Source organism: Furipterus horrens, unplaced genomic scaffold, assembly GCF_987537825.1.
Source record: "Furipterus horrens unplaced genomic scaffold, mFurHor1.1.pri manual_scaffold_10, whole genome shotgun sequence".
Taxonomy (NCBI): Eukaryota; Metazoa; Chordata; class Mammalia; order Chiroptera; family Furipteridae; genus Furipterus; species Furipterus horrens.
In genome coordinates, this window is record NW_028327180.1 from 33,846,116 (window position 1) to 33,871,918 (window position 25,803).

The 25,803-nt window shown below is 46.4% G+C and overlaps 2 protein-coding genes across 2 annotated transcripts in view; both read left to right on the forward strand.

Moving 5' to 3' along the window:
* Positions 1-25,803, forward strand: part of PINX1 (PIN2 (TERF1) interacting telomerase inhibitor 1) — a 236,594-nt gene that overhangs the window by 97,935 nt on the left and 112,856 nt on the right. The gene's annotated exons all lie outside the window — the stretch shown is intronic.
* LOC149999473 (XK-related protein 6) lies at positions 455-2,963 on the forward strand. Its single transcript, XM_090288975.1, has one exon. The coding sequence runs from the start codon at positions 525-527 to the stop codon at positions 1,464-1,466; it is 942 nt and encodes a 313-aa protein (XP_090145101.1). The 5' UTR covers positions 455-524; the 3' UTR covers positions 1,467-2,963.

The following is a 25,803-nucleotide window of genomic DNA, read 5'->3' on the forward strand; positions in this document are numbered from 1 at the left end:
AGGCGAAAGAATGACTCCAATACCTTCCCAAAGGAGGTCTGTGGTCCCAGGGGCAGTGAGTAAACTGTCAGTCTTCACAATTGGGGAGCTCCTCTGTGAGCTTCTCTGACAGCATAGGCTGCTGGTGACAAGGACACCATCCCTTGCCACACGTCTGTCTGCACAAGGACCCCTGTGACCTCGGGATTCCTTAAATAGAACACCTGAGGTCCCATCACTGCAGATGTCACAAGCCACCACAGTGGCCCCGGTTCTCAGTCCCTGGACAGAGCATGCAGTCCAGAAGTTCTGGACTGGGGTATTGAAACTAAAATGAAATTTCAAAAGCTGTCAGCTTAGGGAGGAACTGTGACCTCCAAGTTCGGTTCCTGATTTTGTGTTTCTTTCTCCCTCCTTCTTTAGATCGTGGTGTATGTGGGCGTCTCCTCAGCTGGCAGCCCTGCTGTGCCCTGCAGTTGACATCCAAGATTTTGACTGTGTGGGTTTGTGTCTTTCCGGCAGGTGTCTCCTCTGTGACTTCCCTGATGTCCCTGGCTTGGGTGCTAGCCTCCTATCACAAGCTGCTGCGGGACTCCAGGGACGACAAGAAGAGTATGAGCTACAGAGGGGCCCTCATCCAACTCTTCTGGCGCCTCTTCACCATCTCATCCAGAGTTATCTCTTTTGCCCTCTTTGCTTCCATCTTCCAGCTCTACTTCGGGATCTTCGTGGTGGTGCATTGGTGCGCCATGGCCTTCTGGATCATCCATGGTGGAACAGACTTCTGCATGTCCAAGTGGGAGGAGATCCTCTTCAACATGGTGGTAGGGATTGTGTACATTTTCTGCTGGTTTAACGTCAAGGAAGGGCGGACTCGATATCGAATGTTTGCCTATTATACGATAGTCTTGACCGAGAATGCTGCCTTGACGCTCCTTTGGTATTTTTACAGAAACCCGGAGACCACTGACTCCTATGCGGTGCCAGCACTGTGTTGTGTCTTTATTAGCTTTGTGGCTGGGATCGCACTGATGCTCTTATATTACGGTGTGCTGCATCCCATGGGGCCACGAGCTAAGATCTTGGTCAGCTCCTGTTGTGCCGAGCTGCTCTGGGGCATCCCTTTGCCCCCCGATGTTGAGCCCATGGCGCCTCAGACCCCTGGGTACCGGGGGACCCAGGTCACGCCTACCAGAGCCGTAACGGAACAACAGGAGGATCTCACGGCTGACACTTGCTTGCCCGTTTTCCAAGTGAGACCCATGGGGCCCACCACCCCGTCGGGGCGTCCTTACCCCCCAGAAGGGCCCCTCATTAAGATTGACATGCCAAGAAAGAGATACCCAGCTTGGGATGCTCATTTTGTAGACAGGAGGTTGAGAAGGACTATTAACATTCTGCAGTATGTCACCCCCACCGCGGTAGGCATTCGGTACCGAGACGGACCGCTCCTTTATGAGTTGCTACAGTACGAATCTTCACTCTAAGAGCATCTTGACCCAAGTTGAGAAGGGGACCTTAAGTTGGTTTGCGGTAAACTCCGCTTTGCAAGAAATATAACCCTCCCTTCCCCCAATACACAAAATCACAACCACCATCACCACCACCATCACTACCACCACCACTGCTACAAAAAAAGAAAATAATAAGTCACAACCCCTTCAGATAAGCTTTCTTTCCAGTCGCTGTATGTATACAAAGATATTCTCTATGTTTTGTAAGTAAAAACAAAAAGAAAACCTTTCTTTTGTTTTTTACACATAAGAAATAGTATTGAAAATCCCACACTATTGTTCACAGGGTGGAGAAGGAGGAGTTGTCTCCACTCCAAAAGAAAAAAAAAAGTGTTTTATACCTTACACCAAGTGTAGATCATTTATGGGATTGGTGCTGATTGAAAGAACAAAACAAAACAAACACTAACAAACAAACAAACAAAACAAAAAAACCTTCAACTGCCTTATGCCCTTAGGTGCTGAGTTTCATTAAGTACTGTCACGTTTTCTCATGCAAAACTCTCTGGTGGTTTTTGTACCAAGAGAGGGAAAATTACACAATTAATTGAAACAAATCTAGAAACAAAACAAAAAACAGCCAACAAATAAAACACAAAACAATCATTCTTCCTATCTGATTATTTGTAAGCAAACAAACAAATGTACCAAAAGCAAAGGCATAGAAACCCCGATCTCTTTTCAATTTCTCTCCCTCCTCTCCTGTCCTGACCCCAACTTAACAGCGCCTTCCAGGAGCCAAGCTGCCATTTGGAACTCAAATGGCTGCTAAAGCTACTTGAAGGCTGATCATGTGCCATTTTAGCGTTCACCTAGTACAGATCCCATTTGTTTCCTGGTGAAAAGCAAAACAGAATAAAACAAAAAAGCCACCCCAATAATTCGATGAGAACAGGAAATTCTAAAGCAAATTAAAGGAAATTTCCATGTATGTAATCAAAGGACATCAGTAATAATAAAACTCAGCATAGTAGCAAAAAGAATGACATCAATTTAAAGGCACAATACTTAATCAGTGACTGGCAAAAATGATTTTGGTCTGTCATTTTAAGGCTGTGAAAGGTATACATTTATCACATGTGATACTGTGTAAGGCCTCTTCTGTTTCCATTTGGTGGGAAGCCTTAAATTGATCTGGAAAGAATTTTTCATTTATCATTTGTGCTTTTTTAAAAATATTAACACAGAGGAAAATTAGACTATATCAAAAAACCACATCAAATTGTAATAACTGACCCATTTCAAAGACTGTTTGGTGCTTCTGTCTTTCACCATTGTGGTTGGCTGAAAAGTCATTCAGCTCACTTGGTGCATCTGTGGTGAGTGGGAAATTGTGTGTGTGTCTGTGTGTGTAGTGTGTGTGTGTGTGCGTGCCCATTGCACATGTATACATGTGTGTATGTGTCTGCTGCAAGGTCTTGCCAGAAATGTAGAAAACCACTCTTAAGGCAGACTCTGGGTATAGCTATGGTGGAGTAGGAGGGGGCTGGGAGGGGGGAGCAGGAAGGAGGGGATGGTGCTGGAATATGAGCCCCTGTCTGGATGGCGAGACTCACACCAGCAGCATACTCGGGGTCTTAGAGGCTGTGTTACTTTGGTGAAAATTTGATTATTTTCTCATTGTACCAAATTGAATTTTGAGAGGTATTGCAAATACGTTCAACCATTTCTTAAATGTTATTTTTCAAAGAATTGTTCCTGTGAGGAATATTCTGTTCTAGGACATCATTTCAATCCCATTGTATCTCTACTTGGGCACACACAAAAAAAAAAAAAAAAAAAAAAAAAGGAAAAGAAAAAATTACAAAAAGAAAAAAAAATCTCCACAAAAAGATATATATATATATATATATATATATATAAATATATATACACACACACACAATATTTTTTAGCAAATACTCTTAGTCTTTGTTGTGTGTAACTGCAATTTTTTTTACAATTCCAGATATAACTGTTTAGGGTGCAAGACCTCATATTGAACTATTCTTAAGAAAAGTTCAAAAACTGAGGAATTGTTTTTTTATGTTTGTGGGTTTTTTTAAAAATTATTATTCAAAGAGGCTTCTCCTTCCTACCCCCTTTACTGTTTATCTTAAGATGTAAAAAAAAAAAATAACAAGTTTTACATTTCAGGTCAGTTGTAAATCTGGATGTTCCTTTCTTTGTTCAGATCCCTTTGATTTCCTTTACTGTTACTAAACTTGGCAGTGCTGTTCTCTCCCCCTCCCTGACTCCCCTGGGGTCCTCCCTAGTGGGAAAGGGGCCGGAGGAGAGGCGCAGAGAGCCTGTGGCCTGGGGCCACCCACCTAGGAAGCACGCTGCACAGAGCACACCCAGGCCTTGGTTAAGACCAGCCAGGCGGGCCTGTCTCCGCCCACCCAAGGGACAGGCCCATGGGCCACTCAGTGGTGAATTGAGAGTTCCAATCTGGTCAGAGGTGCTTTTCCTTTGTACTCTGCTTCCCTCCTGAGGGCTTAGCTCACAGCTCGCAGCTTACTCTGCCGAGGCGGGAGGACGTGAGGCCATGGGAGAGGAGCCACCCCCCGGGCTTGCTGGGGTCCCAGCTCTTGTCTGCCTCTGCTCTGGGGCTCCGTGTGCCTGGAGCCCTGTGGATGTCCATCCCTAGAGCAATCCTTGACATTGCCCCTCGTGCATCACTTTGGGCCCTGTGCCACTTAGACTTGTTTGCCTCTTCTGGAATTTATTTCCTTTCTCTTTCTCTTTCATTTCAACACAGTTGTAGGCTTTAATTTGCAGCTCTATTTTTCTACTGTACATCCAGCGTGTGTGTGCGTGCGTGTGAATAGGTGTGTTTATGTTTACATGCAACTGAGAAAATGGCTCACATTTGTTGACCTGGAGCACCAAAAGTTGGGGTGATAACTTCCAACTCAGGGAGGGTCCTCTGGGGCTGTAGCCACTGGGCACAAATGAGGAGATCACAGGACCTTTCAGAAATCCTTTTGTTCAGCCTTTGTTGGACTGGCCTCTGCAAGACTCAGGCAGGAGGGTACACCTCTCCCTTGAAATGTCATTCCCCACCCCTTCGTAATGCCAGGTCCCTTCCTAATGATGCAAATGAAAATGTGCATCATGCCCCAGCAGCAGGGAAAGCTGGTTTTGCAAAGAGACAAAAGCAGGAAGAAAAGTCAGGAAAGAAGTAGAAAACCCGTGAGGGAGGGAGGGAGAGCAGCAAACATAAAGAGAATGGCCAGATGAGAGTTTTTATCTGTCTTCTCAGTATCATCAGCCTCTAATGAGTCCCCACATTTTCAGTTGCCAGGAAACCTTCTCTCTGCTGGTCCCAGCCATTTCCTCCACTACTAGTGTGCACCCCTGCAGGGGGCTGCTGGCAGCTGGCTGGCTGGCTGGCCCAGGGGGCAGTGTGGGAATCCACACTCTCTGTGATCTGAGTTAACTGGGGGAGATCTGTCTCCCTATCTGGAAGGCTTTGGTCCTCAAAACCCATGTTTTCCAAGCGGCTCTGCTGTGGGTCACTCTTTGCCCCCAGTGAGAAGTGGTGACCTCCTTCACACTGGCAATTGGCCTTAGTCTGCCATTTGCCTGAGCCCTGGACTAACCCCTTATGGGTGGCAAGGCACAGCTCACAGAGACCCAGCTACTACCCAGGGGGTTGCCTATGATGTTCTTTTAAAGAAGAATAATCTTTGGGCCTGCTTCTTGGCCAAGAACTCCTGATGAAAATAAATTAACTCTCAATATTTGGTTCTGGTATGAGGTAAGCACACTGTACCAGGAACTACAGAATAATATAGGAGGTTATACCCTTTCCTGTTCTTACTGCCACCATCCCCCGCAAATATGCCCCCAACCACACAGAAAATTTGGCTCTTCTTTTCATTCTCAGAAACATGCTAGCATCTTCAAAATCTGGCTGATTTTGTGTCATCTTTTCTGCAAACTCTGTTTCTCCCTTGCTAAGTAGATCTGCCTCTTCCTGGGCCTCTGCATTGAAAAGAAACACCAGTCTCCTCATATAACTGGAGGTGAGGTCACCTATCACCTGGGCTCATTGACACAAGCCTGTGACATTCCAAACAGGGGCATCAGGTCTCTTTAAGACCCACAGTGAAGGGAGCTAAGAGAATTTAAATTCATCACATGAGGCCCCACTGACTTTACCCCCAGAGTTTCTTCTATCTCAGATACACTCCTCCACTGTTTCTGGAACGTCTGCCTTGCTCTCCAGGGTCAGACTTGTCCAAAGAAGCTGGGAACCAGGGGTGCTATGGGAACAGGCCCCATCCCTCTTGATAGCATGGCTGACAACATGTCCCTTCTCAGTCAAGGAAGACATTTCCTATGGCCCTGGGGGCTCCGCCACACTTGCCAGATCCCCATACTCAACCATCACCCAAAACTCTATGGCCCCGTGGCCTAATCTCTCCCCTCTGAGTCCCAGGGTGGTTTCAAAGAGTAGATACCTCTCTGGGTTGTGACCATGAGTGCAAATCTATTGGCCGGATGACATCTCATGTCATAAATATTAGACCCTGTCCCAGTAGAGGCCTTATTCTCAGCGAGAAAAATTTACAGGTTTTTAAAAAGCACCAGATGGCATCATTTTCTCCATTCTCCCTCTGCTTTTACTCTTTCGCATGGTCATAGGGGCAGAAGATGAGGTTTCTGATGCTGAGCTTGCTGGAGAACCTCTCGGCAGGCATGAGCTCACTCCTTTGTTACCACCGGAACTCCCCTGTGGCATTTATACATCTGACAGAGGAAGCACACTTCCCCCTTTATCCACCCTGATTCCTGGTCCTGGGGGTGGGGAGCTCTAGAACGTGCCCCAAGCCCTGATGCCCCCAGTCAGTAGCAAACGTTTATCTCTCCATTGCCTAGGCACAGAAGTAAGAGGAGGACAGCAGTGTGCAGGTGCAGAGCCTTTGGTCTGGAGGAAGATGTGTCAGAGCCTAAAGGAGAACAGGGCAGGGCCATATTCTGTAGACAGCGTCCATGCCCCTCTGCTTCTGGTCCTCTCACATGGGGTAGACACATGCAATGGCATTTTCCTTGCCCAGGAAAGTGGCTTCTTACTCAGAGCCCTTTCAGATGTGAAGATAGCAGCTCTGGGTGTCGCCTAAATGAGGGGGAGCACACCTTGTATACGCTCATTTGACTCTCTTATCAAAAAGCTAAAATCTGTTTTTTTTTTTTTGCCAAACTGAAAAGGAAGTATTAAAATAACACTGCCAGATTTGGTTGGGGGAGGGGGACTAAAATTTGGAGAGTGTGGAGAGAAGAGAGCTCATTGCCATTCATTTGACCAGAGTCAGGGGATATTCCCAGTGTGGACCAGAAAACTGCCAGGGAGACCTCAATGAGCTGGAGGGGAGCCCTGGAGAAGGCGCTGCCTGAGGGGCTGCGTCACCTCATCAGTAGCACTGCTGTTCATTGCCTTCGCCAGCATGTCCTGATGACCAGCTTCTGTCAGGCAGTCCTCCACGTGAAGTACAGCCAGCTGCCCTGGAGGAAGTGGATTTCAACCCAGGTGTGACTGAAGTGAACAAAATGGGAAATGCTTTAAGGTTAAAGTCCTGATCTCCTCATCTATAACAGCCACTGTCGTAGGGGCAGCATTCCTTTCCCATGCACAGCTCAACGTGCAAATGGCAGTGGTCGGCCTCTCACACGGGCTCCAAACCATAAGCTTGTAAGAGGACTGTCCCCAGAGCATCCTAAATCAATGTGTGCCTGCCCCAATTTCAAAACTCATAAAAAAGGCAACTCTGCCCTCTCCAAGATTTTTTTCTGAAGCCCCTCACTGGGGAAAAAGGTGATGCATTATCTACATTCCTACACTGGCAACATAAGCCTCTTTCTCACCTGTTCTTAGCTATCCTGAAGGTTTTATTTCTTGCTTAAAACACTGCATCTTGTGCTATTGGCCAAATATCAAAAGACAAGGGCACTGCCTTGATCTGCCTGCAGCTTTATTCCTCTGCCTGCCCGGTTTTGTCTGCCTTACTCGACTCTCCCGGGCACCATCTGCTTCTTGCCCTCCTCCTGGGAAGGAGCTGTGCCTTCTTGCTCCCTGTACCTTTCCTTGCAATGGCTGGCAGGAAATGGCTTGTATGTATTGGAGCCAAAGGTTGGGAGTGCTATTAATGGCAGCTCCTGAGGGCAGCAGACGGAAAACCATAGGAGTTCCCCCTGCACACGGCCAACACCTTGTGTCAAGGGCTAAGAATAGACCAAATCAGAAGTGAGCAGGCAGGACCTAAGGGGCATCTGCCCTGGCCTGTCCCATTTCATGCAGGACAATATGCAAGCCCCCCGTAGGAGATGCCTGTCCTTGCCAATCCCTAACTTGAATCGCAAGACCCCACACCAGAAAATGAAGTCAATCAGCTCATTCAGGCTCATCCAGGAAGGACTACTAAAATTTATCCTCAAATCAAGGAGGACAAAAAAATAATTTGCGTTGGGTAACCCAAAGAGGATCCCTCTAGAAGCAGCCTTTGGCCATATGTCATGGTGGATACAGACAACTGGTCACCCATGAGATGAACTCCGTTAGTCTGTTTTTCCATCCTCAACATAGCTCTGGGGTCCTCAGGCTAGAGTGGGGTTAGAAGGTTTCTTTTAGCTGCAGACTTCCTAAAAGCTCTTCTTTAGACCCAGAAAGGTCAGGAACTGCCACAGGCTGATTCAGGGTCCCACTGTGATCATGGATTCTTCACCTCTCGGTGCCTTGGTTTCTCCATCTGTAAAGTGGAGAGAAAGAAGGCCAACGTCTTCTTTCTCCCTTGCTCAGGGATGCTGTGAGGATTCAGTCATTATTGCCTGTAGCGAAGGCGTCCTATAAGGAACAGTGGTGACCTCATTACTTGGGAAGTGGAGCCACAGAAGAACAGCATGTTCTCCGGGTGCAGTGGCACCTGGAAGCCCACAGGATGAGCAGTGAAGCTGGACAGGGAGAACTCTCATATACCTGTAGTTCTTAGATTCTTCACAGCACTGTGAACCCAGCACAATGGTACTTGCTTAGGCACCTGAGGGTCACCTAACTCAAGCTGGCCACTTGCAACTCTAAAACCAAATGTCCCAATGTTCATTGTTCCTAAAGCAGCAGAGAATATGTGGAAGGATCTATTTGAAAACTGATCTTTGTTGAACTTTGGGCAGACAAGAGAATGGGTGAATGGGGAGTGTTTGGAGATTGTTTTTCAGGTGGTTGAAAGCTCTTCAGGAAATCTCTCTCAATTTGTTCTTCCTTACAATCTTTTTCAACCTTAAGGCTCACCTCCTCAAATGGACTAGCCTTCTCTTTGCCTCTCTGCAGAGTACAGAAGCAAAACTTTGTTTTTTAAAACACCATCTTGTCAGCCAAACTGTGGGTCCTAATGGTGGGTTTTGATCATTCCCTGGTGTGCTTTGAGTGGAGCCTGCAGGCAAAGATTGAGAGGCAAACAGGTGCTGGGGGATATCACTAGGGTTTTATTTCAGTCAGGGTACTTTTTTCCTCACCATTTGAATCGGAAAAGTTTGGTTGAGTTTCCTTTTCCTTTTTTCTTTTTTTTTCTTTTTCCTATGGTTTGACTGTTTTCAATTCAACTACCAAGATACCCTTTGAGGAAGAAAACAGACCCATCCTAAGAAACTTCATGTTCTCCTTAGGACTTAAACCAGAGTGAGGGCAGGTGGGAACAGCAGAGAAGAACACTAGTGCTTCAGGAGGGCCAGCTACAACATTGCTTTTTCTATCGGCTCTGAGAACCTTCTTGGAGAAGAAAATTCTAGAAGCTTCACTGCTTCTAGATCAGTCAACCTAGCTCTGGCTCTGACCCTTTTCTTGGAGTTCAGGTGCATTCCAATGTAAAAATTCTCACTCACACACACAAAAGGGCACCTCCTGAGACTGTCCCAAAGGAGCAGGTAACTCACCCACGCAGGTCCCAGTTGTTGCTACAAATCCTTTTGCTCCTTGACCAGGGGCCCTGACAAGAACTCCTTTCCCACCTGTTCTGACTCTGCTCACCAAGATTAATATTGTTGTTTTGACAGCACAAGGGACCAGATTCTAGTTTGGAACTCAATAATGACTTCTGTTTGATCTTGTATCTCTGATTGTTCTGTGGATTGGCCAGATCCTGCTTGGCTTATTTATTTCCACTAGGTATTTCTGATGGTAACCAGAAGGAAGGAATAAATGAGACCTCAGACTTGACTCTCCATTCTTATCGGCACCTCTTTTTTGACTGGGATGGATGGTGAATGAACTGTGCGGCATTTATGAATGAGAAGACAGACACGTGGAGCCACCAAGGACAAAATGACTCAGTAGATGGGTAGGAAGAATGATAAAGAAGAAGAAGGCTTCCAGAAGTATGTGGAAAAAAAGATATGTGTAATCATCTAATCGTTACTTTCTACACTCTCTGAGGCAGAGACAGCAAAGCATACTCTTTTCAAACAGAGGAAATCGATTTTACTCAGTGACCTATTTAAGCATTATTGTTTTACTAAAGGGCCAGAGAAAGCATCTAAACAAAGGAAAGGCACAATCTCATGAAGTGATCATGTCATTGGAACTAAAACATTCAGGACTCTAGACTTCTGCAAACCTAAGTCAAGTCACTCCTGAGACCAATTTCTCTTTTTGTAAAGAGGGAAAGAGTATTGCTTACTTACCTCACAGGGGTGTTGTGAGGATAAGGTGGTGAATGTCTGGAAAAAATCCTTTGGGGATAAAAGTATTATGGTTATCAAGTTTGCTTCCTATTTAAAATCCTTTTAAACATTAGCTGAGTACCTGCTGTGTGCAAGGCACCATGCTAGGTGCTATGGAGGAAGAGGGTGGGATCTAATTCCTCTTCTCCTTTTTCATTAGTGGGTATTTTTAAATAACTACAAGAAGACAAAATAACAGTTATCTTAATGTGGGTCAAGAAAGATGTTGTCTGTCTTTCTGTCCCAGAAGGATGTTCTCTGTCTTCCTTCCCAAATACTTGGGCAAGAAGAAAGGACTTTAGATGCTTTGGCTTCCAACAGATAATGTTATTCTGAGAAGCAAACAAATATTGGTTGCTCTTCTTCCTTTGAGGGAAAATGAAGGCAAATGTCAGTGAGTATGTCCTGTGACCCACAGATATGGTTCTGTTCTTTCTGTCACTCCTGGGTTCAGCTTCAGTTTTGTCATAGCCTTCATCTTCTCTCTCCAGACCCAGAGAATGGTTTGCTTAGGCTGTGCTGGAATAGCTGGGTGCTTTTTGGTTGGTTTGTGTCCTCGGAGAGTCTGGTTCACTGTTGTTTGCTGGAAAGTCTTGGCTTCCAAAGACAATGATCTTTACTAGAAAACAAATCAAAACATGTGACTTTTGGGGGGGGGGGGGCGTAGTGGTGGTGGTGGAGTTTTCAATTTCTTAGCTGCCTAACTTAAAACAAAGCCTTTTTAAATTTCTTATTTGTTTTTCTATGTGCAAAATTCTTGCCTTCCCAAACACACTCAAGGAATCAAGTCTGGATTCTAAAATATTCTAAAATATAGCACATCTCAAATTATTTGTCAAGTGCTGTGCCCAAGGTTCACTAGTTTCTACAAAGAGCCAAACTACCTACTGAGCTAAGCAGGTAGGAATACCAGCCCCAAATCAAAGCTTCCTGGAAGTGTCCCCAGAGCCTTGTAGCTTTAGCAATGCTCTTTCAGTGTTATGAGGGCTCTCCCTCTGAATGGTTAGAAATCTTCGTGCCACAGAAAGAACATTCACAGAGCTCAGCGGGGGGCTTCCTCTGTGTTTTAGAACCAGAGTGAAACCACTTGTTATCTTGAAAATAGGATGCCAGCCTTTAGGCAAAAAAGAAAACGACTTTCTTTTCCTTTCAGAAGGAAGAAGGGGGCCAAGAGAAAGGGAAAGTTATTTAGTGTGAATATGGCTCTTTTGTTGCTGAGAAAAGACATGGGGCCCAGTGGTTCACAGTGGTCCACTCTACCTTAGACACAGGACTTGGAGGCCCCATGTGAGTTTCTTTAGGAACCCAAGGTAGTAGCTGCAGCGGTTTTCTGTCCTTTCCCTTGAACCCAGGATCTGAGGAAGGGCTGTCTTCAGCTTTGGTGCTGCCTGGCCCCAGATCATTCTGTGCTTCTCGGCTGCTTCTCTGCCCTTCTCTAGCCTGTGCTCATGACAGCTCCCAACCTTGGTGTTTATTCCAAAAGACCCACTTCCTTAGCCCGGTCCTTATCGGCACACTGCTTCAGGTTAGGGGTGTTTGTCAAATTCAACCCCTTTTGCCTTTTCATTTGCCTGACATCACTGCTGCTGCATGCTCCCACCAAATACGTCATCAGCTGCATGGGAATTGTCATTTCACATTGCTCTGAGCAGCCGCCTCAGCCTCTCCACTGATCCAGCCTGCCTGAGGTCAAGGAGAACCTTCCTTTCTTCCTTTATTAAATACGTACGCCTTTAAAAGCTGTGGCTCTGGGTGCTGAGGGAGACCTACGGGATGGAGGGCAGGAGAGAGTGGCAGATTGTGTTAACCTAGGCAGTTGGGGACACTCACTGATAACTTATGAGGCCAACATGGGCCTCCAAGTGAAAAGACCAAGTTTTCACAGCCCATGGGTGGCCTAGGGCATTATGCTATCAACACACAAAAGCCCCCACCCAATGTGATGGCTCACAGCACAGCAACATCCCCTCTAACCTTGGTGTGGAGGCTAACCTGTGGCACCTCCTCATTATGGAGGGCTTCGTGTTTATGTGTTTGAAATTATAGTGATTATGAAATGAGAGGGATAAGGAGAGAACAGTGAAAACCACATAAGCTATGAGGTGCCATGAAAGTTTGAAATTATCAGGAATTGTGTAGAGCTGGAAGCCTCATTGAAGTACATGACCATATAATTACATCTGAAGCTTATTCATCACATCTAGATACATCAATGTGCCAATCTTGGGCATATATATGTGTGTATGTATATACATATACACACATGTGTACATATACACACGTGTATATGTATATGTATGTATCTTTTTCTTAAAGGGCTTACAAAGTTGATGGATCAGAGAATTCTGATGTTTAGGACTCTTGCCAGACTTGAAATAGCTCTAGTGTAGTCAGGCATCTCTTTCTCCCAGGCCCAGACCTTAAAGACTCCCTTTGGCAGGGATATGCCTTCACCTCCTCCATCTGGGATGGGAAGCCAAGGGAGGGTTGTGCTGGGATTTTGAGACTCTCTAGTTGCTCCCAGTTTTCTCAGCAGGTTCACAGGGCAACATGGAGACTCAGGGCAGCAGCTTTCTAAATGGCTCCCACTTTCTGGGACTCGGACCACAGGGTTGTCACTGGAGCAGGGAGAGAAGGAAGCACACCAAAGGAAGGTGGGACGTTACCGGCTCGGGGCCAGGTCTGCCTTAGGTGTTCTCCAGCTGCCAGGATCTGTGGCCGCTGAAACCTGGGCCCTCTGGGTCTGGCCCTGCGTGATCAGATCTGCAGATTCTGGGAGGCTGGCCCTGTGAAAGGGAATGTGACTCCCTTCTGGTGACACTGACAGATGGAAGCCATTTCAGAGCAATCGCTTGGCAGGAGGCAGAACCAGTTTAGAGCCTCACCATGTGCCCCCCTGTTGCAGTGATGGACGGCCATGACAAGTCTGTCAGGAAGACCTGAGAAGAAGCAGACATGTGCTCAAATTCCCTCCTGCCTGGTGACAGCATTGACATGAGGCAAAGAGCCAGGGGGTTCGGTTATGCTGGAAGAGTCCTTGCACAGGAGGGAAAAGAGTGTTTGGGCTTGCCTGGAGGGAAAAGGTGCTAATGCAACTTTGCTATGAGCCACAAGCCTTCTTTCCTGACCTGCTTCTCGTTAGGAGGCTCCTGCTTTGACTGGAAGGGCAAGGGAAGCCACCTGCAGTGATGTGAGCCATATCCTAATATGGGGTCTAGACAGGTGCTGGTAGAATAGCCACTGTGTTAGATAGGAGAGAACCACAGGGTCTGGGCAAAGTCCCTAGAAACCTTCCCAAGCCCCGCTCCACAGGAGCAGCCTCTGGGGTCCCTTTCCTAACCTGTTACATGGGCATGTCTGTGTCTCCAACCCCAGTGGTGTGGCATGTGGCCAGGTTCTATAGGCTGTCATACAGGAGCATGAGGGACACCCTCCTCCTCCCCTGCATTTATGTCCCCTGATCTTTAGCTCCAATCCTCAGTGAATAGTAGTTCTATTATCTTTTTCTCTGCAAGGACTCCTTTGTGACAAGACATGTTTTCAGGAAACCATTTTTCTATGGATGTTACAGAAAAGTGTCTCCTTGGGATTGAAGGAGAGGAATTTGGAGGTAGCACATGGAAAAATAGTGTAATCACAGGGGGTCTAATGGTGCACCCCTGCCTTCCTAAGTGGCTTTTTTCTTTTACTTTAAAAATTACAGATTTGTTACAGAAGAAAATATACAAGCAGGAGAGGAAGGAAGGGAGGCAGGGAGGAAGGGAGAGAGGAAGAAAGGCAGGAGAGGGCAAAAAGAGAAGGAGAAAAGAGAGGAAGAAATAGGAAGGGAATCCTCTGAAGGTTCACTGTTGTCTCATGCTGTCCGTGGGTTGTTACATTGCGGTGCGCTGTCTAAAGCAGCCGATTTTCTCCTGCAGCTGGGCAGAGCTTTTCAGCATTTCTTAACATGTCTTCCTGGGGACAGGCCAGAGACCTCCCCCTGCAGAGACGCGTGGGGCCTTCCCGTGTGCTCTCCTTGTCACTGGCTCTCCCAACCCAGCCTCTTGGGGAGGACAGGCAGCCTGCAGGGGTCAGGGGCTGGAATCCAATCTCTCTTCTCAAAATGATGGCTATTTTTAAAGACATTTTCCTACCTTTGTTCAGTTTTTCTGGGATACTTTTTCTATCAGTCATTCTTCCCATTGTAACCCAATAAAACTGATGACACTGCTGACTGACTTTATAGAGCAAAACTATTTGAAATTCTCAGGTAATTCAGTCTTGAGTGCATAAAATTTGCAATTTTCCCTAAAGGGCTAACAAAATATTCTCCTTGCTTCTATCTCCTCTGAGTATTAGCTGTGTCTGAGAAACTGGTTTGTATGGAAATGTGAGGGCTTAAAAGAAGCAGAGTCACAAACACCATTCATTTTGAGATTCCAGCTATTTCCCCCCACTGAATAAAATGATTGGGCATGCATCCATAGAAAAAAAGATCTAGAACTTGGCCATTTCAAGCTGATGGCGTGTGCCCTAGTCCCTCTCGGACCATGTCAATGAGATGGGGAGCTTGCTGTAGGAGCTCTAGTCACCCACCTGAGACTCACCCTACGAATTTTCTCTTCCCTTTTCCTTTGTGGATCTGATCTTCACCATCAGTCCTTCTGTTCTGAGCAGCAGCTGTGAGAGTAGAATATAGTTGCCAATGTATGTTGGTGTTACTAATAACTTGCAGTGAGCTCTAGGCTGGGCCCTCCCTTACGTGTAGGTCTGTGGCTACCTGCTGTTGACCAAATTCTCCAGCTAAGGGAATATATATGAGCCTGCTCCTAGCCCCATCTCTACAGAGCAGGTCTGTGTGGAAGTGGCTTGGCCAAAGAAGGTGGGAGGAGGGCTAGAAGGACCCTTTCCCTTTTTCACACCTGACCTGCACAGGTACTGCTTATGTGAAACCTGTGTTACAGGTGCAGAGAGCCCTTGTGCGTTTGACTGAGAAGATAAACTACACAATTCAGGAACCCCTTTGAATGGAAAGAGAAGCTCTTATTCTTCAAACATAATTTCATTTAACTGAGCACTTATTATATGCAAAACATAGCCCTTGCCATGGGTGATGCAGCAAGGAAGGAAAAATACTAAATGAAAATTTGAAGGTAGAAAGGCTAAGCATGATGTTCCCAGCTGCCGTGACAGGATAGTATAAAGACTTCTGGTAGGAAAGGAGTAAATCTGAGCTCTTGCCCAGCACTGTGTGACTGTGGACCCATTATTTAGCCTCTCTCGTCATCAGTCTCTTTGTTTCCAAAATGTTCCTTTCATTCTAACACACTCAGGCCACCATGACTCGGCTAAAATCTCCAAGAACTCCAGGGGAAGGCAGCCCATAATACGTATTATACAGAGAAGCACAAAGCCCGTGGGGCTGGAGTCCAGTGGAGGGAGCTCGTGGCTCTGAAAATAAGGGAAAACCTTCAGAGGAGGCAGCCTCTGGGCTGAGCCTGGCAGTGATGTCCCTTCTCCAGGGCTACAAACCAATGTTCCTGGTGGCTACAGATTGCACCTTCCACGTGATCTCACTTAGGGAGCAGTAGTGATGAACCATGTGGATTTCTCTCCTCTCTGCCATTTCCCTTGGCCAGCAGCTGCAAGAGAAGCTGGCGAGGAAAGCTGGGGGAGCCAGCTCTGCCTGTCCCAGCAGCTTAGAACTGCGCTTTGCCATCTAGACTCCGCTGCTGTTGCTGCGACTGTGGTCAGGACCCCCATGACCTTAGGTCAACAGAGAGGCAGGGGCTTGGAGGCCAGCAATACATCTCCTATCCAGAAGGAAACCCTAGGGAGTCCTGGGAGGAACAAATGGGCAGAGGCCATTCTCCTAAAACCGTGGGCAGACAGAGACCCCCAAACTCCCAGGTCTGTCAGGACAGGAGGCATGTGGGTGGGAAATAACATAAAAGGAGACCTGGGGGAAGGGATGAAGGCAGATGGTGTGTCCATGGGGCTTTTCTTTGTCCCATGGAAATGCTAGAGACTTCCGACAGAAGTCTTCTGTTTGCCCGTTGTCTATGTCCCCAAAGTAGGCTTGGATACATAATTCAGATGGTTGGAAAAAGGGAGGGGTCATCTATTTTTGCTCACATTGAAATAGGAGAATCATTTTTGCTATTGATGAGCATCAGCATTTGAAAACCAACTTAAATTAAAAAAAAAAAAAAACAGCTAAAGGAAGCAGAAGGAAAAAGAAATAATTCAATTTAAGTAAGTGTGCCACAGAAACTGCTTGTTCCAACTCGCCCTATGGCCAGCTCCTGTGTCCAGTCAGAGCAGGGGCCAGAGTTTGGGAAGAGAGGTCCCTGCAGGGAGCCATTCTGACCCTTGTCTCCAGCCTCCCGATTCTATTCCCATGGGTTTAGACAGCAAATTCTGGGAGCCTACCAGGTCACACCAGCATGGCCAGTAGACTTTCCTTCTTCCAGCCAGAGCAGGAGTGAAGGAAGGGAAATGTCTGGTGGGGAGAGCTCTGCAACCTCACTCCACGCTCAGACCTTCCTGTATCCGATACAGGCTCCCCATCCCCATGTGGAGTGTGGCCCCAGCCTGGAACGGGACACCTAGGAAGGGCTATTTCAAGGCTGGCAAGTAGCTAGTAAAAATTGAAATGCCATTCCACATCTGCTGTGCCATCCTCGCTGCCCCCTGTTCTTTCCTGGCTTGTCCATGGCACATGTCATTCTTGGTGCTCCAAATGGCCAACGACTTCCAATGTCTTGGCCAGACTGTAAGGAGGGAATAACATTGATTCTCAGCCAACACTCATGGTTCTCAGCTATGTGGACAGACGTGGACATCTATCTGTCCTCATTAATCTAGACACGGTGCTATTTGTGGCTAATGGTGCCTACAGATGTCATTCCTGCATTTTCTCTCTGTTTTTCCCTAATGCATTGCCTCCAAGGAATCATATGAGAATGACAGACTTCCATGTAGAACTTGCCTTAGCACAAGATTTTTGTTCATATTCTTATTATTTTATTTTATTTTATTAGGAGGGCTTGGTGTCTGATGTCTGAGTCCCTTGCCCCCTGCCTTTTTTTTTAAAGAATGGAAATGTGTTCCTTTTCCAGTAGCCAAAAAGACATGGTGAAAAGAACCACATCAGCCTCTTTCCCCCTCTCTCCCTGTTGGGTACAAACAGGCAGATGTGCATGGGTTGGGATCCTTTCTGAATCGGTTGCTCCAGGGGCCTTGCTAAAGATAGAAGGCTCTTCTGTTCCCCCACCATGGCGAGGCCAGGGCGGCGACAGCAAACAATTTAACTTCTCGAAACCTTGTGGTGCCTTTTCTTGTGGTGCTTCCCTCTCATGTAACTCCAGTCAAGGCGGCCACTTGCAGCAAACAGCAGCGCCAGTACTTTTCCTTGGTGTCACGTGCCAGTGCGGTCAAAGACTTCAATGTAAACATATATAAATAGAGATGTCACTATAGTTGTATAATTATATAATTGAGGTTCTGATGCAGCTTTGGTGGGAGTTGATCGCTCCACTGCAAACACAGATGCTACTCAACGGGAACTGACTGCCCTGTGGAGAGTTCTGACTTCCGGGAAGGGCACCGACACGTGGGGTGCTGACCCCCGTTTTCTTCTCCTTTCTTTTTTTTTAAGTATATTTTATTGATTATATTGCTACAATAGTTCCAATTTCTTTCCCCTTTGCTCTCCTCTGCCCAATACCCCCTCCCCCCAGCAATCCCAACCCCTTCTTCTTCTTTCTTGTGAAAGTTGCTGCCTCCGTGGAATGTTTGACAAGGGAGCAAAGAGCAGCTTCTTTTGAACTTCCTTTGGTGCTGATATTTTACAAAATTGTTTGTTTATGTTGCTTGCTCATCAGCGGCCAATAAATTGCTTTTCCAAAATCTCAACTCACCCATCCAAGGTGACGAGGGACAGTTTGGGACTAAGAGGTAGAGGTTGGGTATCCCTGGCTCTGTGTCTTAACCCAAACGGTTTTCTCTGCAACCTGCTTCCCTGGGTCTGTCTCCCAACTCAGCTTCCCCATCTAAAATGGGCATCCTGGTGTTTCCTTACCTCATGGGGGAGGGTAACTCAAAAGGATTCATTGGCAGCAGGGGAACACTAAATCATCATTAATTTGGAGACAGCAACTTGACTGTTTTGAAGATTTTGTTTGTACGTTGCTGAGACTTTAATGCTGGGGTTTGGTTGTGTGCTCTTCCTGCTCCTCCATCTCCACCACGCTGTGTCCGCCCTCTGGCGTTCCCTCTGAGCATTGTGGAACAGGCTGGGAGTCCCCTGAGGCGCTGGGTAGTGCTAACTTCTCCCAAGGGAACAACATCACTAATACTGTATAAGGTGCTAGAATCAAACCTCATTTTATAAACTTTGGTTTTTAGAGAAAAACAAAACATGCAGAATTCTTTCTGTGAAGCCTTACTATAGATTGTTATAGCCAATTGTTTATCCAAAAAGAGAGAGAGAATAGAAAATAAAGATAAGATGCAGTGATTCTGTATAAATGTAACTAAAAGACCTTTGCTATTTCCTATATTAATCTAAACTATCATATATATATATATACACACACACATATATATATATGGTTGAGGCAGATAGAAAGAATGGAAAAAATGTGAAGTATGTTCATCTTTATTTTAATCTTCAGTTGGTTCACAACTTTTAGTATGTGAGCACAAGAGGTTTAGGGTGGGATGGGATAAGGGATGCCCAGTATGATATAGGAAATCATTCATATTTCTATTCTGTTTTATGTTATTCAAAGGAGTTGGCTGAATGAGAGGAAAGGGGAGTAAATTAAAATGTAGATGTGTTTCTAAATGTCCTGAGCATTGATGTTACCTTTGGCATTATTTCCTCCTCTGTCTACGGTTTCTCAACAGCACTGTCAAGCATGCCTGCTACCTAAGGTGTTGACAAATACTGTTTACCTCAAGAAAGCTTAAAAAAAAAAAAAAAGAGGCAGTTGTTTTTTCCCATTCCTTCAAAAATGGTGAACCCCTAACTAAGATGTGAGGCATTTCCACAGAAGTTCCATAAGAAAACAGGACCATTTCTGGTGCTTCCCTTGATGCCCCCATTCTCACCTGCCCCCGTTCATGGCGAAAGAAGGAAAGAATTTAAGACATGAGTTTTGACAAGAAATGGGGTTAGGCTGTAGCAAAAGTGTATTGGAGAATCCAAACTTTTCCCAAAACTGGTGGTGTGGGGTCGTTTTAAAGTATGGCTGCGCCATTCAGGTGTTTAGTGCCAGCATGCGCGTGTGTACTGTATATATGCTCCAGCGTCTGAAATGTGTGGTGGACAGAGAAAAAGACAGTAAACAGAAATGAACAGGAAGAAATATATATATATATATATATCAAATGCTATTTTATCAGATGATGCACTTGTTCACCTTGATGAGAAGCCACTGTTTCACAACTATGCAATCTTCCAGTTTCTCTCCCTCCCTCCTTCACCTCAGAGCTCCATCTCCCTCACAGATTTTCCTTTGTACAAGAACCGCAGTCTCCAGCCCCTGGTTCAAGGTGAGCATGCTACAGTGATTCTTCTCCTAAATGAAAGAGCTCCCGAGAAAAGCTTTTTCTTTTCTTTCATTTTAATGAAATTGAGTCAATGTAACCCTGTTGGGTTCGTAAGTGAACTGATGTGTATTTTTTATGTTTCAGTTACATGTTTACAGCTTGTTTTCATCTTTTTTGATTCAAAATATTTAGTTTCTTTATAAAGTTTATTTTTATAAGATATGTTTTGGGGATGTGTTGACTCAAGGCAAGGACAACAAATTTGGCTTAAGTGCAACAATGAGCATGTGACCTCTGGGGTCAGGGGTTGGGAAAGGATGGGTACCTGCCCCGAAATTAGCACCTACACCTTGGTCCTGAGTAACGACCCCGGCGGGGACCCTGCGTACTCTGGGCAGGATCAGACCCAGGTGTTTATTTCCTTTTTCATGGTCATCTGTATGGAGTAACCTATCCCCAGAGGGTGAGCTAATATTTTCTACCTTAGCTTTATGCCCAGTGCTTCCAGTTATTCCCCCTGCTCTGCCCAGTGCCAAGTCCTAGTTCCTTACCTTTGCACAGCCTCCTGCTAATACGCCAGCCACCAATGGCAACTCGCCTGAGTGGGGTTACTGCATCTGCTTTTATTTTGAAAGTTAGATAAGAAGAGAATCTTCAAGAACCTGACATCAAAAGTTCTCAGAAAGTCAGCCCTTAGGTTGTACTCCATTTGGAGGTATTTGAAATACATTCTTAGCTCTAGAGCTGAACACCAGATTCTGTTGTATTTATAAACTGCCCGGGAGCCAATCTGGCCTGAGCACAAGGTTTTGAAATGCAGTTGCTGGGGAGAAGAGAGATCCTGGGGTTAGACAAAGCACAAATTAGGCAGGGGAAGCCCTGCACACAGAAGGCAGCTTCTCAACTTCTCTGGTTGTCTGCACAAGTCTGAGTTTTGCACATGGTGTACAAATCTTGCACAAGGTGGCCGAGCCATCCAGGACAGTTTTTAAAAGATGAATTCAGACACTGCCAGACTGCTCCAGCACAATATGCTTCCACCCCATGGCTGGTGGGATCGTAGATGGAATTCCTTTGGGATGGAAAAGGAAGTAGTCCTTGGACAAGAAGCTTGTTCTCGGTGGGCCTCATTCCTGCCTCCCCCACCCTGCACATACTCTTAGCTACTCAGGGGATCTTAATGAAGTGCTGTTCATTTGCTCTTTGTCCTGTTCTAGAGGTCATGCCTGCTAAGACCCATCCAGGAATTTATCCCTCATTATTTCTTTCTCCTCCTGTAAACAGGGTCCTCTTGCTCTTGGAGGTAGTATTTTGGAGACGTTAGGCATTCGTGGGGTCTGGTCCTGCATGCACAACCCCAGGAGTCTTTTCCAGAATTCGGCTTGTCTTTGCAGCTCCGAAAATATCAAGGGAATCAGTTCCAAGACACCGTGACACTTCTCAACTCCTGGCCTTCCATAAACAGTGGCTGGGGAGCTAGAGATGTCCTCTCTGAGGTTACCAAGGTCCAGCCCCATGACCCCACTCTTCTCTGGCTGGCTCGTCAGTGCTCAGGCCCACAGACAGTCTTGGGGACCCAGGGACTCCCGGTCTTCTGTGAGGTTCAGAGTTTGGAGCAAAATGAAGAGGGACCAAATGATAGGAGTGGTCTAGATCCTTTGCTCTTCCACCAGAACTGAATCAGAGTGTCCAATACTAATGTTGGGGCTGTGACAACCTGCTTCTCTGTGAGGGACATGCCCAGCTCAGGGGGCTGTGGCATTATTGAATTCCACCACAAATCTAGCCCCAGGGAAGATGCCTGTCCTGAGGCCGGACAATTCATCAGCAGCACAAACAGAGCCTTTACAGAGGACAAGTCCTGTTGTGGTGGCTTTGGTAGGTGACTTCTTACCATTGATTGACACCTCAGACTCTGTAGGTCCCATAGGTGTAGAGCTATGAATACCAGGGCCAGAAAAGTCAGCTACAACCCAGAGCTCCCCTAGGCTGGCTGCTTCTGAGGAAGGAGTCCCACCAGAGATGTTTTGTTTCCTTCTGTGGATGGAAGGGACAGTTCCTTTAGAGTAAAGAAGTATTGAGGATCACCAGAGTTTCAGGAACGTTGAATGTCAGAGTAAGTCTAGTGTGACCTGGGCAGGTGACATCAGCTATGTTGAAGCTGATGACATCCTCCCTTTGGGGAGGACAGGAGAACTCAGACTCAGCTGATATCAATCGAGTGCCGGTGACATGTGAGGCTATGTCCCAGCTACCTTCGTACAAATTATCTCATCTAAATCCTTTCAAGAATCTTGCAAGACAAGAAATCTCACCCCATTTTACAAGTGAGGAAACTGAGGCTCAGGGAGCCTCTATGATTGCACAGGGTCCTGCGGTCAGTTGGGCACAGCTGGGGGCCAGACCTGGGTATTTGGTCCCACTCTTCTTCGCCACACTCCCTCCCAAAGGCTCACGATGACCAGGCAGCTCAGGCAGTTCGGAGTGCCTGGCAGGGACATCTTGGACTATGGAAGCCTTGGCACATTTGTCTCCTTGCCGATGGCCCTAAGGGCTAAGAAGTGAGTGGGAGGTCATAGGGGACTGGAAGATTGGTGGCAATTTATGAAATAAGGTGTCCCTGTGGGCAAGGATGTCTGTTTTGCACAGGTCACTCTGATTAGCACCTCTTTGGTGTGAGTCCCTGGAGAGCACTTGGACATGTCTGCATTGGTTGTCCTGGAGACCATGTCTCCTGACTGGGGAGTTACTATTGTGGTGGTGGTTGTGTGTGATCTGGAAAGGTGAGGTGACTTTAGATCAGTGGATTATTTCTCTAAGGATCCGTGAAAGAGTTGACATTTGGAGGTAGGGCAAATTCAGAAATCCGTGCTTCACAGGGTAAATTTGGAGTAGGATTTTGAAGCTAATGGCTCTGACATGGTAGAGAGAAGGAGTAATTCTAGGCAAGACATGGGGAGAACTCCTCGATGCTGGGCCAGAGGGAGAGGCAACGTGGGCCAGTCACATGCCTCTGTGAGCCTCAGTTTTCCTGTCTCCAAAACAGAGGGGTGAGCCTGGTGACCTCTGTGGCTGACCCATGCCAGAAGGGCAATAAAATAGCCAGACAGGAAAATGCATTTGCTGAAAAGTCTTGACAATTGAACTGATAGATTCGGATCTAGGATGATAAACTGTTGGGAGCCCCTGGAAAATTCTTCGGCCAAGAAATGAAATGACCAATACCAAAACATTAGGCTTAAGAAAGCGATAGTCATTGCTATGTGAACTGGTTAAGAGAAAAAGAAAACCCCTATGTAAATGAGAGAAGAAGAAAACAGAGAGTGGAAACGGGGAAAGTGCAGGTTAGAGAGAGATGGGGGGAGGGGCATGATGAACCCTACCTATTTTTTTTCCACAGTCAGTCTCATGCTTTACAGGTTTACAGCCATTATGTCAGTGGAATGCTTCCTGGGCAGCGTCTGACTGAGCACACGCACTCACACACTGTCCTAAGCCTGCCACTGTCACAACAGGTATCCACAGAGAAAAACCCCTCAGGCCTAGGGCAGAGCTAGGGCTTCTTCAGAGCACAAGGAGCAATGGAATCTCAGGGTTTGAAGGAGACCCAGACATCACCTGAGTTCTGCTCGTTCTCACAGGCACAGACAAAAAGGTATCAGACCTACTCTGAAAAGCCTCCAAAAAAAAGGCGCCTTCCTTGCATTCACTACTCAATGCTTTGCAGTCAGAGGTCTCCCTTGTAATTATTCTAATGCTGCCTCTTGCAGTCCAGATTGATTCCTTTTGCTTTGGGCCTCCGAGGAGACCGATCTAGTCTTTGGGTTGGTGAATTTTGGGATACACTTGGAAGCGCCCTCGGTCTTGCCTTGGCCAGGAACTCCTATAGGGCAAGAGTGGAAATCACCCAAGAGCGGTGGTCACAGGCATCACTGTCTTCGCCTCCTGAAATGAAGTGCTCAGGACAGATCATAAACCTCACCCTGACCTGCTGGCCCAGACAGGCTGGAGGCAGCTGCCCAGCTTTGCTGTGACCTCAGTTTTTATACGTACTCAGATGAATTGGTTTTAGTTTCTTTCCCATTGGACCCTGCTTCTATGTACTCCCTCTCACTTTAATGGTTTATGTTCAAATGGGAGTCTTCACTGGGGATACGTCTAGGAAGGCAGGAGGAGGCCCCTGAGTATTGCTTTGGGGAGGCGGGGGATAAAGTTCTTCAAAGCTCTTATTACACTGTGGACACCTTCCCTCTTCCCCAAACCATGCTCTTGTTGCATTTTCTGAAAACACAATTCACGCCCAAGGATGGCCTCCATGCTCCAGGTGCTCTGCTAAGCCTTGGGAAGACAGAGAGGAAAGATATACTCTTAGAGCATCTGTAGTCCCGCAGGGGAGACAGTGCACAAACAGTATAGCCAACAGTCCGGCTCTGGAGAACAGGGCTTGGCCCTGCCCAGCACAGGCCCACTTCAAGCTTCCCTGTGGGGCACTTTGCTCTTGTACCAGAGTCTTCTCACCCAGGCGGTTGCTTGCCAGTTCTCTCCCCCATCCTGGCATTATCCCAGACTCACCAGGCATTCCACCTGGACCCCTCTGTCTTCCTTCTTGCCTGAGAATGGCCTGGCCTGACCTGCAGCTGATCCCAGCTCTTTTCCACTAGAGCAGATCCCACCAGAAGCAGGACCACAATAACTATTAAACAATCCAAGGGAGCGTGATTCAGTTCCACTTTTAGCTCCATCAATGTCTCTCAGCCTTGTTTCTTCCACATTTTTCTCTAGGCTCTCCAGGGTCTTCTAGTCACTGGTGATGAACACAAGTTACTCCTTGGCTTTCTAGTTGAAGCCCTGTAGGTCCCCACGGGCCATCTGCATTGGCTGGCGCTGACCCTTCCTTGGATGGTCATTTCATGGTTCTGTTCTCCCAGCTGCTGCTTCCTCCTCCAGACAGATGGCTCTCTTGGTCCCTTCTTATCTCATTGTCCTTTCACCCAAGACATCAGATGAGGGGGACATTGGTCTCTGCAGCAGCTACCATGGCCTGGTGCTGCTTTTTACAGTAAAAATACATTTATAGTTAAAGTCGAGGCTGAAGATGGCTGTCTCGATGGCCTTTTCAGCTCTCCATTGGAAAGGCTATAAGCAGAATTGATAGGGGAAAGGGATGATCCCAGTGCCCCAAACCAGTAGGTGCTCCTTGCTTCACCTACTGGGAGAGCAGATGGTCCCAGACAAGGAGAGGCATGCCAGGGACTTCACAGCTAAATTGATTTCCAGCCATTTCCAGGCACGTTTCAAGGGCCTCCAGAGGTAGTGGTCCCTGGTGCAGTGGCTGCAGAGGTGAAGGCTACTCCAGGGAAAATAAAGAAGCCCTGCTCCTTTATGTCCACATCTGGCCACAGAGCCCCTAAAGACTGCCCCGACCCCACTAGCAGGAATCCATAGAAGAACCCTATGGGACAGGTTACTCCTAATTCAACAGGTGGAGATTTTTCCCTGGGTACAAAAGCGAAAACAAAAATTTATTTCACCAGGGTTTACAATTGAACACATCTGATTCCTGACTTTTCAAAGAAAAAACATTTTATTTTTTCATTTTGAAGCAGATATTTTTTAATGGGGCTTATTTTGGGGTTTGAGATCACTGGGCTTCTTGCCCTGTGCATCAATGCTTGCTGCTGTGTTGAAAATGCATACATTGGTGACCACAGTATTAAGCCAAATTTAAACTCTTTAGTCTCCTCCATCTGTAAGTGTTATGTATCTACCTCATTATGATTTTTTTGGTTTCCTGTGCTTTCGTGTTGTGTACAATGTCAGAGGTGAAATGTAGATAAAAATATATATATATAAAAATATATATTTTTGCTTTGCAATAAAGTTCAAAGCTATAACACAGAGTATTCATGAAACGTCATAGCCTTTTACTGTGCTCTATCTCCTTAGTTGTGAATTGTCCTGGGGAGCCCTTTTGCCTGTTCACTAGAGTCAATATTATTGTGTTTGTCATTTGATGAATTATTCTAATTACTTTAACTGTACTTCTTCAACACATTGAATAAGACACTAGGGTTCT